Source organism: Rhinolophus hipposideros, assembly GCF_964194185.1.
Source record: "Rhinolophus hipposideros genome assembly, chromosome: 20".
Taxonomy (NCBI): domain Eukaryota; kingdom Metazoa; phylum Chordata; class Mammalia; order Chiroptera; family Rhinolophidae; genus Rhinolophus; species Rhinolophus hipposideros.
Window position 1 is genome coordinate 12,926,753 of NC_138066.1, and position 14,828 is coordinate 12,941,580.

Genomic DNA, 14,828 nt, shown 5'->3' on the forward strand with positions numbered 1-14,828 from the left:
CATAATTTGTTTATCCATTCATTTGTTGATGGACATTTGGGCTTACATATTTTGACTGTTATGAGTAATGATGCTATATAAATGTTTGTGTACAACTTCCTATGTGGACAGATGTTTTCATTTCCCTTGGGGTATATACCTGGGAGTGGAATTGCTGGGTTATGTGGTAACTCTGTGTTTAACTCTTTGAGGAGTTGTGTGTGATTTTTGACTTATTATTTTAACCCCCACGTCACCAAGCTTTATTGAGTCTATCTCCTAAATATCCCTGTTTTCCATCATTATTCCCACTACCATATAGTAAAGCTACACTTTCCAGGATTACTTGAATAGCTTCCTTTTTGTTTTGTTTTGTCATCACCATGACCTTATTCCATGTCATCTTTCACACACTGCAAGATTGGTTTTTGAAAATGGAAAGCTCCTGAGGTTACTTCATTGTTTTAAAAACAAAACAAAATAAAACAAAACAACAACACAAACCCAGCTCATGCTAGCCCTCTGGACAAAGTCCAGATTTACATGGCTTACAAAGACTTTGCTGTCTAGCTCCTGACATTCTGTCAGGTTTTAACTGCATCTGCCTCCTGGTTCTAGCCATATACTGATCTCCATAGTTCAAGGTTTTGTGTGTGCTCCTCTGTCTAATCCTTGTACTTCGCCACTGAATCTTTTTTTTTAAATTTCAGATGTCTCCTCTTTTTAGAAGCCCTTTCTGTGTCTTCATGATTATAATGTTGTGCCCCTCCAACTTCCTGTACTAATGTTGGAGCTACACATTGTAATTTCCTGTTTACTTCTGTGGGAATCAGGAGCTGATAGTTAAGTGCCAGGTGGTGTAGTACAGACTAAAAGTATAATTAATAGGAATGTAGTAGAAGTCAAAAGAAGATTATTTGGTGAATTATTTAGGGAAGGCCTCTTGGAGGAAGATGGTACTTGAACTGGACCTTGAAGGAAGTGTTAATGAACGTATGGTAACGATCTGAAACTGTAGGTAGATTAAACGGGTTAACTATCCGTGGATCTAGACGCATGAGGATCCGTGTTAGGGGCAAAAGCCATGACAAAAAGTGATGTTGCACATTCTTCAGCGTTGCTTTTGTATTACCCTGAAACAGGCAGTGGACACGATCACTCCTATAGAAGAAAAGAATGGAAAGAATGTGCCAAAGATTTTAAGAACTTAATGTGAAGCGATGATACACTTTTTGGGAAGTGGAAGGAAATTTTCAAGCGTAATTTTGACCATATATGCTAATTTCAAAGCTTGGCCACTTATATTTATAAAACTGCACTAGACTTCTGATGGAAAATGCAACAACTGGTGATTTCTGGGTAAATGATGGCATCTTCCACAAGACTCTTGTATACAGTGCAGAGAAAATGGTCCGAGTAATATAATAGTGTTTATCTAGAAAAAGGTTGGAAATGAGAACTCGGTGTAGAAAATAACCGCCCGTTTTGTGGTTGTTTGTGCTCTACCCTGTCCCTCGATTGATCGTACAAGTCGGACTTGCATCACTTTTCCTGTATGTCTGCAGCGTATTTGCACTCAGTAAATGTTTGCATGCATAAACTAAACAAAATAGCAAGGGTAAAATGTAATTCCTGTTTCAATGTCTTTTCATTTTCAGTTATCTTTTTTTATGTCTTAGAATAGATATTTAAAAGTATAGTGCTTTTCTTGTTTTTTGAAATACAGTACTGATTTAAAACTATTTATGAAAGTCCACTTTGCCTGTTAGGTAAAAATATTAGACTTATAAAAAATTTCCCTTCAAATTTTGAGAAAAGAAGCCATTCATGTTTAAATGTAAATAAATTTTCACTTTTGGCCCTTTCTGTGCTTCCCTTGCATTTTGAGGTGTTAAATCCTAGTTAAAATAACACCACCTCTGATTCCTCAAAAAATTTATATCTTCTCAATTACCAACACACTTTGTTCAGTCTTTTATAGTACTTTGAGTTGTATTATACTTACTTTTATCATTAGACTGAGCGAGCTCCTTGAAGAGGATGGCAGGCATTATATAAGAATGACAAACCTGTTGGGACTCCCAGCAGGTTTTTTCTGAGCTGCTCTCCTCTCGCACATACTTTATCCCTCCACTTCCCAGTTTCAGCCAATTGGTGCTCTGTGTGAGCTTCCCATTGGTGATTTGTATACATGTTTCTATCTTCTCATAATTGTGATTGATTCACAGGTATATACATATATCAATATGTATCAAATTGCATGCTTTAAATATGTAGTTCACTGAATGTCAGTTATAACTCATTAAAGCTGTTAAATTCCTTACATGATGTCCACCATCAATAGATCATTACCTTATTAAGCCCTTTGTCATCGGGGACGGTTTAGACTTCGCACTCCTCCTCACCTGCTCTTCTAAGGTCCCCTCTTGGCCTCTGTCCCCCACCCTCATTAGTGCTTTACCTCTGTTCTTATCCCCAACCTCCATCCTCCTCCATTCATGCCAGAGCACTCTGTCTGGAAGAGAAAAATCTTTTGATTGTAGGCTCCAGGTATTAAGCCAGTGTTGTGTTCTGGAAGCTGTGGCGGGCAGAGGTATCAGCATGCAGGCAGGACACACATGGAGCCCGTGCTCTCTGTGCTCAGAGCCGACAGGCCACACATGAACACCAACTGTACGTGTGTATCTCCAAGAATACAGAGGAGTTGTCAAATAGATATATAGATAGTACAAATGAAGGTTGGTGAAGCTCAGTAAATTCCAAGGAAAGGGGTTAGGCACTCTGTTGGTCTTTCTGAAAGACCACAGCATAAAACTTACCAGAGGTACTGGGTTGATCTCCTTTTAAAGCAGAGTCTCTGCAAGATGGGCCTGGACATCTGCATTTTAACAAGCTCTCTACACTACTGTAGCTCTGTACCACTAGAGGGCTGCCTAGAATGGTAGAACCTAGCTGGAAACCAGGGTAGAAATAAGAGGGCAGTAGAATTTGATCTTCTGGGTAGCTTGCTTTGCCCATTGCTTTTTTTGTTAGAGAATTGGAAATGTTTTGGGCATCAGGTAGCATTTTGCTAATGCATTCCTATGTAGCCATTTAACAGTTTACAATTTATAACATGTATATTCAAGTATTGTAGTTTTACCTGTTGGGTGAAAATTATGTGCTTAAAAGTTTTGATCAAATTTTCCTTTCTCCACAGAACTCAACAAAAATCCAGTGGAAGGCTTTTCAGCAGGTTTAATAGATGACAATGATCTCTACCGATGGGAAGTCCTTATTATTGGTCCTCCAGATACACTTTAGTAAGTACAATGGAACTGACATCAAAGTGGAGCTCTTTTAAGTCATTGAAATATAAACTATTTTGGCAAACTGAAGTGAAATTATTTTTTAAAGAGCAGGTGAAATGGCTATATTTAGTATTACTTGTACTGAATGATCGTGTCTAGGGTTTTTGTGTTCTGCTTGAAATTCTAATGCCTAAAACCTGTTGCTTTCTTAAATATGTAATAGTTTCAGAAGTTCAGATATGTTCAATATCTAGAATAAATTTATTACAGAAAAGCTATCTTTACGGTGAGGTTATATATAAATAACATATGTGTTTTACTTGTATCCCAGAAATCGGTTTAATTTTGGCAGATTAGGGGAAGAAGAAAATTCTTTATCGAAATGTTTCTCCCTCTTCCTTTCCCTTGTGCTTACCATGCCTTGCCGGGAAAGGGAACATTATAATTTTGAAGATAAGGCTTTACCATTCTTAACACTTTATCGGTTCAATTATAGCGTAGTATACATCTGGGAGATTTCACACAGAGCATGGTGTACACATCATGTCTCAAGCAGGCTGGAAAGAACTTTCAAGATCATCAGTTTTAGTGGTTCTCTTGGGTCCCTGAAGAAGACTGTTCAGAACAAAAGTGTTCTCACTGTAAAGTGAACTAGTGGTCACCTTTTCCTGGTTTTTAAAAGTGATTATTACAGTTCACCATTTTTAATGAATCACTGTTAACTGATGTAAAGATAGATAGCAGAATGTAGTGGTATCAAAGAACAATAGAGAAAAAGAGATGGAATTTCTTAAATGTTTTATGTAATACATTTCTAAATTCAGAGACTACAGTCTTATTTTCTGCTCCGAGTGTTTGCAGACTAACCTAAACTTACTAATATTTAATTGTCCATAAAAGGGATCATGACTATCTTGTACCTGACTGGTTCGCGTTCCATACTTTTTATAGAAGTTGAAATATTGGAGGAAAATGCAGCTACCTTCTCAAAGCCATGCAACTGAGGGACCGCAGGGACAAATATAGATCTGAGTTTCTTCGGGGACTCACTTTCTCACTCAACTGCGACCCTTGATGATACTAAGCCGGCAAGGATTTGGATACATCAGACATTTTTTTGTGATGGTCAAGTTGCTCATGTTTAGGTCTTCTAAGATCCTTCTCACCATAAACGTGATGGAAAAGAAAACTCAGAGCTACTTCTGTACCAGAGGAGACTGGTATATAACAGAGTTGAGCTGTAGTGTGGATTTTGGGGTTTTCTATAGTTTGAAAAAATGATTTATGTTTTGTCATACCTATTGCCAATCAGAATTTTTGCTGATGTATTTCCCAGTGGTATGTTTGCATTGGTTGTTGCAAACTAAAATAACTCAAAATAACCACAGTGGTAGTTTGGTGGATAACAGTAGCCACCGAAAACCATTCTAGAAGTATTCCTCCACAACCTATTAAATGTTATTAGAAGGGTAATTTCTTACCAAATTTTGTACACAAAACCATACGTGTATCCTGGTTTGGTTTATGAGCCTAATGAAGTTCAGGTCTGTTTTTCTAGGTTTTACAATGAAACACATTGCGTGAAGGTTTACTCAGGAGAGACACAACAACATTTCAGTGATGGAATCTTGTTACTCCCACAGTTGATAGGAGATTATGAGAGCGATTTTTCTAGACTGATATCTGTATAAAGGATTGGTTATCATCCAGGCTTGTGCTCCATCTCTGAGAACCTCACAGGATCCTTAACACTTTTTTACACAGTGGTGGCAAGTATCCCGAAATATTATCAGCTGATCCATGTATATTTTGTGTACCTTCAGCTCACCAAAGAGAACCACTTTTTAATATTCATTGTGCTAATGAACAGGCCCTTATGTCCACCAATAAAAACCTATTTCTGGCCTTCATATACATTTTAAAAGTGATGGCTGTTGATCTGAGATGTGGCTAGCAGAAGCGTTTGTGGCACCTCCTCTTGAGTGTGGACCTACAGATGAGACAACTGGCAGCCACTGTCCCTTCCTGCTGAGAGCCCTGGCGGCACCTGGGCTATAGTTTAACCTCAGTGCCACGCGTACTTTGAACATCCTGTGAGTAATGAAGCCTTAATGCATTGACAGATAATTATAATAAGCATCCAAAATTACCCAGATGTGATTTCTTTTTATTAACGACCGTTTCTAAGATTCATGTGCTAGAAGTTATAAAATTATTTTTGAAGCCCTCAGAAAAGAGATTTCTAAGATTTATTGTTTAAAACTTATTAAATTTAGGCCACCCCTTTTGGCAATGTCCTACTTAGAATAATTTCAAAAATAAAGCATTATACTGACATTTATACTGCTCATTCATTTAGTTGCAATTTTTTTTTTACTTTTTTAAGGGAGGGCGCACCTCACAGTGGCCCATGCAGCACCACGCTCTAACCAACTGAGCTAACTGGCCACCCCTCAAATATTTTTTGACCACTCTTATGCTAGATGCTGAGAACATGACCTTGAATTAGCTAATAGTCACTGCTCCCAAAGAGGTTACACTTTAGTTCACAAAACAGATCATTGCATAGTCATTTCATATACTTTCATATACTTTGATGACAGCCATGATATGGGAATAGGCATAAGGTATCATGAGAACTCATGGCAGGTTTTTTATGTGTCAGGGGATTTTTCCTAGAGGAAAAGATGTCTAAAATGGGAACTGAAGAGTTAGTAACTGTATTAGTAGGCTTTTTGGCTACAAGCAACAGAAATCTGATTTTAACTGGCTTCGAATACTTTGAATAATTTGTTGTCCTGATGCTGGTAGCAAAATGTTTAGAGCAGTTTTGAGCATTTCAGAATATCACCCAAAGAAAGAAGAGAAGGTCGTTTGTTTCTGTGTTTTGTGTATTTCTTATGCAACGTAGAAACCTTTTTTTTTTCTTCTGGAAGTTCTCCAGCAGACTCTGCTTCTTGTCTCATTTGTCAGAATTGAATCACTTGCTCATTCCTTCCCCAGTAACTGGCAAGATGAATGAGATTGCCACATTTGGTTTAGATTAATTATTCTGGGATGGAAGAGATTTTGGACTGTCAACAGCAAGGTAAGAATTAACTAGACAGATATTCTGGCAAAGGCAGTGAGCGGGAAGTGGGATCTAAGTGGAAGGGAAGCTAGGAATTAAGCACTTTATAAGGAGAGCTGTGTAGACATAGGGCCTGTGTAAAAGGAATGGAACAAGGGTATGGCAACTGAGTAAAGTGAGTATAAAGAATTTCAAGAAATGAAGTTGGGTAGGGAGTTGAAATTTATAAACAATGGTAAAGAGTTTGAATTTATCTTTTGTCCTAATTACAAAGCACAGGCACTGAGGAATTTTACAGCAGGAGTTACCAGTTAAATTTATATTTTAGAATGTCCATTGAATTACTAAGTATCACAACTTGGGGATTATGAATTGTATTTTCCCTCAGCCTACTTGTATTTTATTTCTGCAACAAAAATACATGGTTTTAACAATGTTATTTAAAAATTTTCTTTGTAGCATAAAAAATGGACTGGGAATTTGGGGGCTGCCCATGGCTGCTTGAAGTGGGGAGATCAACAGCCTCTGAGCAGACCCTGAGAAAGGCGAGGATATTAGCTAGGGAAGTGTAAGAAAAGGAAAGGTTTTATAGAAGTCAGAGTTCTAGAATGCTACTAAGAATCAAATATCAGGTATCAAAACTCAAGTATTTAACAGTGTTTGTAGATTTAACTGTAAGGAAATTACTGGTATTCTTGTGCTTATTTCAGTGTAGAGGGTAGAGGCCATCTTCCAGTTGTTTGAGGAATGCTACTGGGAGTGAATGCATAGACCTTGAGTAACTGCCTAGGAAGAACAGAGAGGCTGATAATGGGGGAAGGGGGACAGAGGATTGAAAGTAAGTTAATGTGGGCTCAGGTGGTACCCCATCCTAAGTGATTAATTCACCACTTAATAATTAGATAATTTATGTAATAATAGAATTACTACTCTACTAAAATTCTTTAAAAGCTGATTTTATGGCGGCATCATTAGCCTTCATTTAGTCACTAGAGGGCAGTCCACACTCTTTATAATCTATGTAATCAATAACGGGTATATTCAGGTGTTACTGTATTTGAGACTAATAGTTGCCATGAGTATTAATTTACCCATTATATTTATCTTTAACACGGTATTGAATTTTTATTACTAGTCTGTCCATTAATTAATCTTTCTAGTGTTGTCAAGAATAGATTCTCGAGGCTGTCTTTCTGTGAAAGACATTTTGAAATTGGTGTAATATACTTGCTATTTTCAAACAACTGATTATTAACTAGTGTGGATAGCCACCCATGTCCACAGGAATAAAAATTTCAGGTAGGAATGGCAGTAGGTTTTTAAAGAAAGTCTAGGAGATCTGGATATCACTGTAATTGTAACGTTTATAAATTTGTATTAGTGAATGGTGAATGTATACCTTATCTCTTATCCTCTTTTTCTTTTATCATTAATGGCTAGTCTGTTCAAGAAATATTTGGTTTCTTACCCTGGCAATGGTGTGGAAATTTGGAGGATCTTAAGGTTATATGTGTTTTGTAGTATTGCCTTACCTTGAGTGGATATAGAAAATGAAGAGTTGACTAAACAAACTCTCTGATTAACATCTTTGTAAAGTAACAAAATTCTTGTACAGTTCTGTTTAAGACATAGAGGCACACGCCATAAATTTTGTAATGAAAGTTTGGGGTGAATGAACCTTGTGCCTGTGCTGCTTAGGAATTGATTGATCAATGGCAGCACCATGTCATTATCATTTAGTGCCTAAGAACATGGGCTTTGGGGACTATCTTTGTTTAGCTCCCTGAGTACCACTTTCATTAGCTGTGTGACTGAACAGTTACTTATAAACTTTGTCTTAGCATTTCATTTCCAGAGTAAAAACTTTGTGCCCAGGAAGTGTTCAGAATATTCAATGTTCCATTGCTTGTAATAAAAAAAAAGGAAGCAATCAAATGTCTTATGAGTGTAATGGATAAATTATACAATGTGGCAGATAAAATAAATGAACAAGAGACAAGTATCAACAGGAATATATATATATATATACACATACACACACACACACACACACACATATATAAAAGAACAATGTTGAGCAAAATATCAGATGGCTGGATACAGTATATCATTTAAATAAAGTAAATATGGCAGAAAGATAGGATCTGATCCTTGTAAGATTTTTATAATTTAATACAAAAACAGTCCAGGCCTCATGGAAGAAATATGAACTAGGCCTGGGTTTCTCAACCTTTTCAAATGGGAAACCCCTGGTTGCATACCTCTTTTGAACATCATGCTAGTAATTGTGCTGTTAGTATCTGTGATTAAAATAATATGTAATGAGAGAAGATATTTTGAATTCATTGATGCTTTTAATAAATTTTCACTTTGCTCATCACAGTAGCGTCTTGGTATATTTGAAAAACAGTGAATATGTGATATGTCAGTATTTATTCTACAATGTTTTATTGCCGGTGGGATTTTTTAGTTCCTCTTTGCTAATTTAGCTGTTCACCAAAGGATTGCACCCCACAAGTTGGGACTACTGAGCAAGACTTTTTAAAAAAACAGGATTTCCAACAGGTAAAAGAGATGTGGAGGAGATTACCTACAGGAGGAAAACTGTAAGAACAGCATGACTGGTTCAGAAAAGGGTGAGGGCATTGCAGAGTGCAAATGGTGTTCTGAAAATGTTTTAGGATAATGTGATTAATTACATTTGATAGACAGTTAAAAATTGAAAATAATGTAAGAGACTAAGGTAATTTTTCATGATAGGGATTCCAATCAGCTAACATAAAGCTTTCAAGTGGACCTAATCAATCAAAATTCAGGGACCTCGGAAAGCTAACTGAATATTGAGGAATAATAGTCTCACTAGTGGAATAAAGTGCTTGGGCTTTGTGGCAGCTGTTTTGATGTCCTTTTACATCGATTCTTGGTGTTTTGTGGCTCTCAGACTTTTTAAATCATAAATATTTTACTTCATGACTCAGTATATACTTAGGTGTATATGTCTTAGTGAATAGAAACCTGTAGGTAGATTGTATAGCTGAAACATTACTTGTGATAAATACCTATGTTTTCTATTTTATTTGTTTAAGAAGAAAACTGGTTAGTGACTCAGTTGGTTTTGCTGCCCCAGTTTGAAAAACTAGTCCATATAATTAATGTCTTAAGGCCAGTTTTGGCACCTGCTTATACAGTTGGGGTAAAGTAGGCTGAGAAAATAGACTTATGTCTTTAATCTCTTTATCACTGTGCTCTTCATGACAGCTATTCCAGTCTCCATTTTCCTCGTATTCATGTTTTTTCCCCCTTCAATGGATAATATTATAAATTACGAAAGTTAAGACCAATAAGGCAGGCATAAAATTTGTCATTTTCCCCCTTTTCTGCCTTGGATATCTGTACTACATTCAGTCTGTTATTTTTCTATGCAGAAGGTAAAGTCTGTTATTTTTCTGTGCAGAAGGCCTCACCTTTTCTTGGTGAGGCCCTTTACTACCCTTATTTTCTTTCTTCTTCTAATATCCCAGTTATTCTTTTCCTTGTATTTCTAGTCTTTTCTGTCAGCACCTTTCCATCTACTTGCAAACAAATCAGTTTTTCCTCTCTTTTAAAGCCTTTCATTTATACTGCTTTCCCATTTAGTTACCATCTTCTTTAACAGTTAAACTCAAATCATCCTGTTCATTATGCTTGTACTTTACCACCTCATTCTTTCTTTAATTCTTTCCAGTCTTTTTCCTATTGCTTTTACCAAAATTGTATTAATCAAGGTTACTTTTTATCCTGAGAGTCCAGTGGTGTTTTCTAAGTGTTCAGAAGTATTTGGCATTAATGATCTACCTCTCTCTTCCCCCCTCTCCATCTTGCTTTTATATCAGAAAAAGGCAATAAAAATTAATACTCACTTGTGGTTAAAAAGTCAAGCAATACTGAAATGTACAAAGCAGGAAGTAAAAGATCCCATAATCCTTTCTATTTGTATACAAACATACCCTCACTTTTTCTTTTTTTGAAGACAAATGGGCTTATTCAATAGAAACTTGGTGTGTTTTTTTAATTTAACAATTGATTGCTCATATCATTCCAGTACTTATTACTGATATTTTTCTTGATATGTACCTTTGCCGTTAGAATGGTAAGTGCCATGAAACCAGTGATCTCCAACATCTTGTTCTCTGTTGTATTCTTTTACATAGAACAGTGCCTTGTAGAAGTAGACAATCAGTGCTTGTTTGTTCAATTAATGGAAGCCATTTAATGAGCTGAGAATTCCACTTCTCACTGATCTGAAACAAACATAGTTATATGGCGCTGCTCTGATGGTGCTGCATTGAACAATAAGAGTCAGATGTGTGAATTGCTGTTGTGATAAAGAAATAAAAGGAGGCCAGAGATAGAGGGGCATAGTGGCCTGTTAAAACTGGGTAGTCAAGTAAAATAGTTCTTAAGAGGTAACATTTAAGCTGATCTCTGAATGATAACAAGGGGGGAAGGATATTTCAAACAGAGGAAACAGCGAGTACCAAGGACATAACATAGGAACCTAGGCATTTTTGCCCCATAAGACTTTAATCTTACTGATTTTCATTGTTAACATACACAACTCATTGTATTTTTTGACACTTCTTAAAGAACACTTCTAAGTAAATGGCAGTGCTCTGGAGCTGCACTAATACAATAGTCACTAGCCACATGTGACTATTACAATTAAATAAAATGTAAAATTCAGCTGCTTGGCTGTACTAGTCATATTTCCAGTGGCCAGTGATCGCCGTGTTGGACAACATGGATATGGGACATCTCCAGTGTGTATGGACTTCTATGGCACAGGACAACTTTGGAAAGTCACTAGAATGTAAAGTCCCTGAGAGACTATACTTTGGTCACTGGTGTACTCCTAGTGTCTGACACATAAAGACAAGGATCAGAAAAATGCGCATAAGCCTGAGATGAGAAAGAGCTTGTTATGTTTGAAGAACAGAAAGAAGACTGGCTGGAATGGAAAGAAGAGTGGTAGTTTGAGATCCACACAGAGAAACTGGCAACTTGACCCGTATAGGCAATGTTAAACCTTCTAAATTTTGTTTTAAATGCAACGGGAAGTGATAGAAAGAAAGGTTTGTAGCACAGCAATAATGTGATCTGATCTGGATGTCTGTTTTAAGCTTTTTCTTTCATTTCACTAGCTTTTTGAGAGCTTAATAAGGTGGTAGGTATGACAGTTTATTAAACCTGGGTATTTGAGTAAGTAAATTATCTGCTTGAAATCCAGATTATTCATTATTTAATTTATAGTGTGAGCACTAACACCCTTGTTTTATGTTTGTTTTAATAATTGTCTACTTACAAGCAGGAACTTGTTTTTGTTTGTTTTTTCCAGTGAAGGTGGTGTTTTTAAGGCTCATCTCACTTTCCCAAAAGATTATCCCCTCCGGCCTCCTAAAATGAAATTCATTACAGAAATCTGGCACCCAAATGGTAAGTTTATCTAGTTTTACATTCACATTTACAAATATGATAGCCTGTCAGTGAAGTTTTCAGGGTCAATAAAAAAGACATAGTTCTCAATGAAACTGCTTTGGAATTTTTGTACTAAGTTCATTGTGTTCATTATGCACATGGCCTTGTATTGTTAGATTCCTTAGACAAGAAGGAGTAACAGATAATATGAAAAAAATAATTCTTTATTTAGTTTTTGGGTTTGTTGAGACTCATGTTCCAAACTAGAGGCAGATTTGGTGAGTGTGATATGATCAATTCAGCCTAAATAGAGCTCTTATAATTGAGGAGATAATTTCCAAGGCATTAGGTGACTCATTGATTATTACAAAGAGCATAGAAGTAATTAAACCTGGATTTTTTTATTTGTATTTTTTCACCTTAGCTCTTAGACCATAAGCAACTCTTAACCTTTTTATCTATATTCTTAGCTGTAAAAAAGGAATGTGCTACCTACCTCATAAGGTGACTGAAGTGCGTCAAATGAGATAAAATAGTGTATGTTTTAACCTTTGGAAAGCATCTGTACTGCTGTGCAGGGAATGGTGACATTGACTTTTTTACCCAAAGCTGTGCTACATTTAAATCCACTTTGTAAGCCAAAGGTGAGGCTAGATAAGCTATGTTTGTTTATACACAGTCTCCCTGAACTTCTGGTCTTGTTTTGTATAACAGAGCTTGCAACGATAGTGTCTTTTTGTTTTTTGGGTTTTTTTTTTTTTTAGTTTCAGGTGTACAAAACAATGTAGTAGCTAGACATTTACACCGCTCACACAGTGATAACCCCCCCTCTCAGTTTTGACTATCAGTATTTTGTAATCAGAGTTGTCTTTTTAGATTACTACACTAATCTGCATTTTGCTTCTCATAGTCGACTTTTTTAATTGCAAGGAAGAGAAGCCCTTATATATTAATTTAAGTGAAAATCAGTGAGAGAGTAATGGATGAATTAATAAATTAAGGCTTTATTACACAGAGAGGGAGTATATATTAGAACCCAATGGCTTGAAAAACGAATGAGTCTTCGGAGAGACTAGAACTGGTGAATGGAAAACTTTTGGGAACCACCATATTTCATCACATCTCAGATAACAGTGATCACAAAAGACACATAGTTATTTTTGTACCAATAAGGAGGGAGAAGAATGTCTCAAACAATTTACTTGTGGGAGAATGCATTAACGATAGTCCTACATGATGTATGGATGCATGAATTGATGACATTCACCTCTTGTTGCTTTAACATTTCTTTCATCTCTTCCTAGGCTTTTGGCAGATTCTCCTGCTTCACTTGAATTATTTGGTGTGTAATAGGCAATCTCTTTGCACCTATTTCAAAGAAGATGTTACAAAGGTTCTGATTGTTGGCTCCACCACAGATTAGCTGTGTAACTCTAGGTAAAGCTTCTTTGAGCCTTAGTTTCTCTACCTGTGAGAATTAAAGGAAAGCATTTGTGTATGCAATACCTGGCAGTTCTCTTCTGTTAAGAGGAAGGGCAGCAATGGCCTAGGTAGTTTAAGAGGACAATGGATGAAATGAGTGTTTTGCGTTGTTTTTTTAAGGTTGAAGAGACTTTGTTTTGCAGGCCACAAGTGAGAAGGCGTTAGAGAGTGAAATAATTAAGTCTTGATTTGAGAAAGGGAATACTTTGTGAAGAAAGGATACCCGAGATGATGAGTCGTACAGGAAGAGTTAAACTAGGAAGGAGTGAAAAGTCATTTTGAAATAGGAATGTGACGAAAAGTGAGCATTTCAGTATCTGCTACGAGTAGAGTTACAAAGATGATTAATGAGTTATGGTCTCTTTCTATAAGGATATTATGGTCTCTGTAAGGCAAAGGCAGATATGTAAACTTAATGGTGAAACAGAGAAGCAGTGATGTAGTTATAAAGATGTTTGGTAGCATAGAAGAGGAAGTTAGGGATTGATTTTTAGAGAATATGATTCTTGAATAGAATTTTGAATATGTAAATTCCTGGCTTAAACTTTGTTCTTTAGGTTGTGGGGATTCATTAAATTAATGAGTTTTAAAGTTGTATATAGTAGGTTTATCTTGACTATATTTTCTTCCAGAAAGGTTACATTCATGAAAGAATGATTGAAAAGGGAAGGCCTACTGATAGCCAGGAGATAGGGGATTTTACCAATAGTTTTGGTGAGAGATAATGAAAGTTTAAACTAAGTGTAGTGGCAGGAAGAAAAATTTAGTTAATTCTTACTTAATTCTACCACAGGGAGGTAGTAATGGAGAGGTAAGAATTTAGAATTGAAGCACCATTTACAAAATAATTGTAGGATCAGAACCACAGTGAGGTACCATTTTATACCCACTAGGATGGCTATAATCAAAATGACAGACAAGTGTTGGTGAGAACACAGGGAAATTACAACCCTCATACACTACTGGCAAGAATAGGAAATGGTACAGCCACTTTTGAAGACCGTGGGGCAGTTTCTCAAAAGGCTAAACATATAAGGTAATTGCTAAGTTACCTTATAACTTAGCAATTCTACTCCTAGATATATAACCAAGAAACTTGAAAACACATGTCCACAAAATACATGTACATGGCTGTTCATAGCAGCATTAGTCATGATAGCCAAAAAGTAGAAACAACCCAAGTGTCTACCAATTGATAAGCAGAGAAACAAAATGTAATATCCATGTAATGGAATGAAGTTCTGGCACGTGCTACGACATGGGTACACCTTGAAAACATTGTGCTAAGGAAATAAAGCTAGTCACAAAAGACCTCATAGTGTATGGTTCTATTTATGTGAAATGTCCAGTACAGGCAAATCTATAGAGACAGAAAGTAGGTTAGTGGTTGCGTAGGGCTCGGAGGAAGGTTGGGGGGAAATGAGGAGTAATTGCTGATGGGTACAAGGTTTTTTTCTTTGGTGATCAATATATTCTAAAAGTGATTACGGTGATGGTTGTGCAGCTCTGTGAAAATACTAGAAACCATTAAATTGTGCACTTCAAATGTGTGA

At 36.4% G+C, this 14,828-nt stretch overlaps 1 protein-coding gene across 1 annotated transcript in view; it reads left to right on the forward strand.

The window, feature by feature from the left end:
• The window catches only part of UBE2G1 (ubiquitin conjugating enzyme E2 G1), a 91,321-nt gene that overhangs the window by 55,252 nt on the left and 21,241 nt on the right, over positions 1 to 14,828 (forward strand). The window contains exons 2-3 of the mRNA XM_081029454.1: positions 3,179 to 3,281; positions 11,714 to 11,811. Of these exons, the coding sequence (XP_080885580.1) occupies positions 3,179 to 3,281; positions 11,714 to 11,811 (201 nt within the window). The remainder of the gene's footprint in view (positions 1 to 3,178; positions 3,282 to 11,713; positions 11,812 to 14,828) is intronic.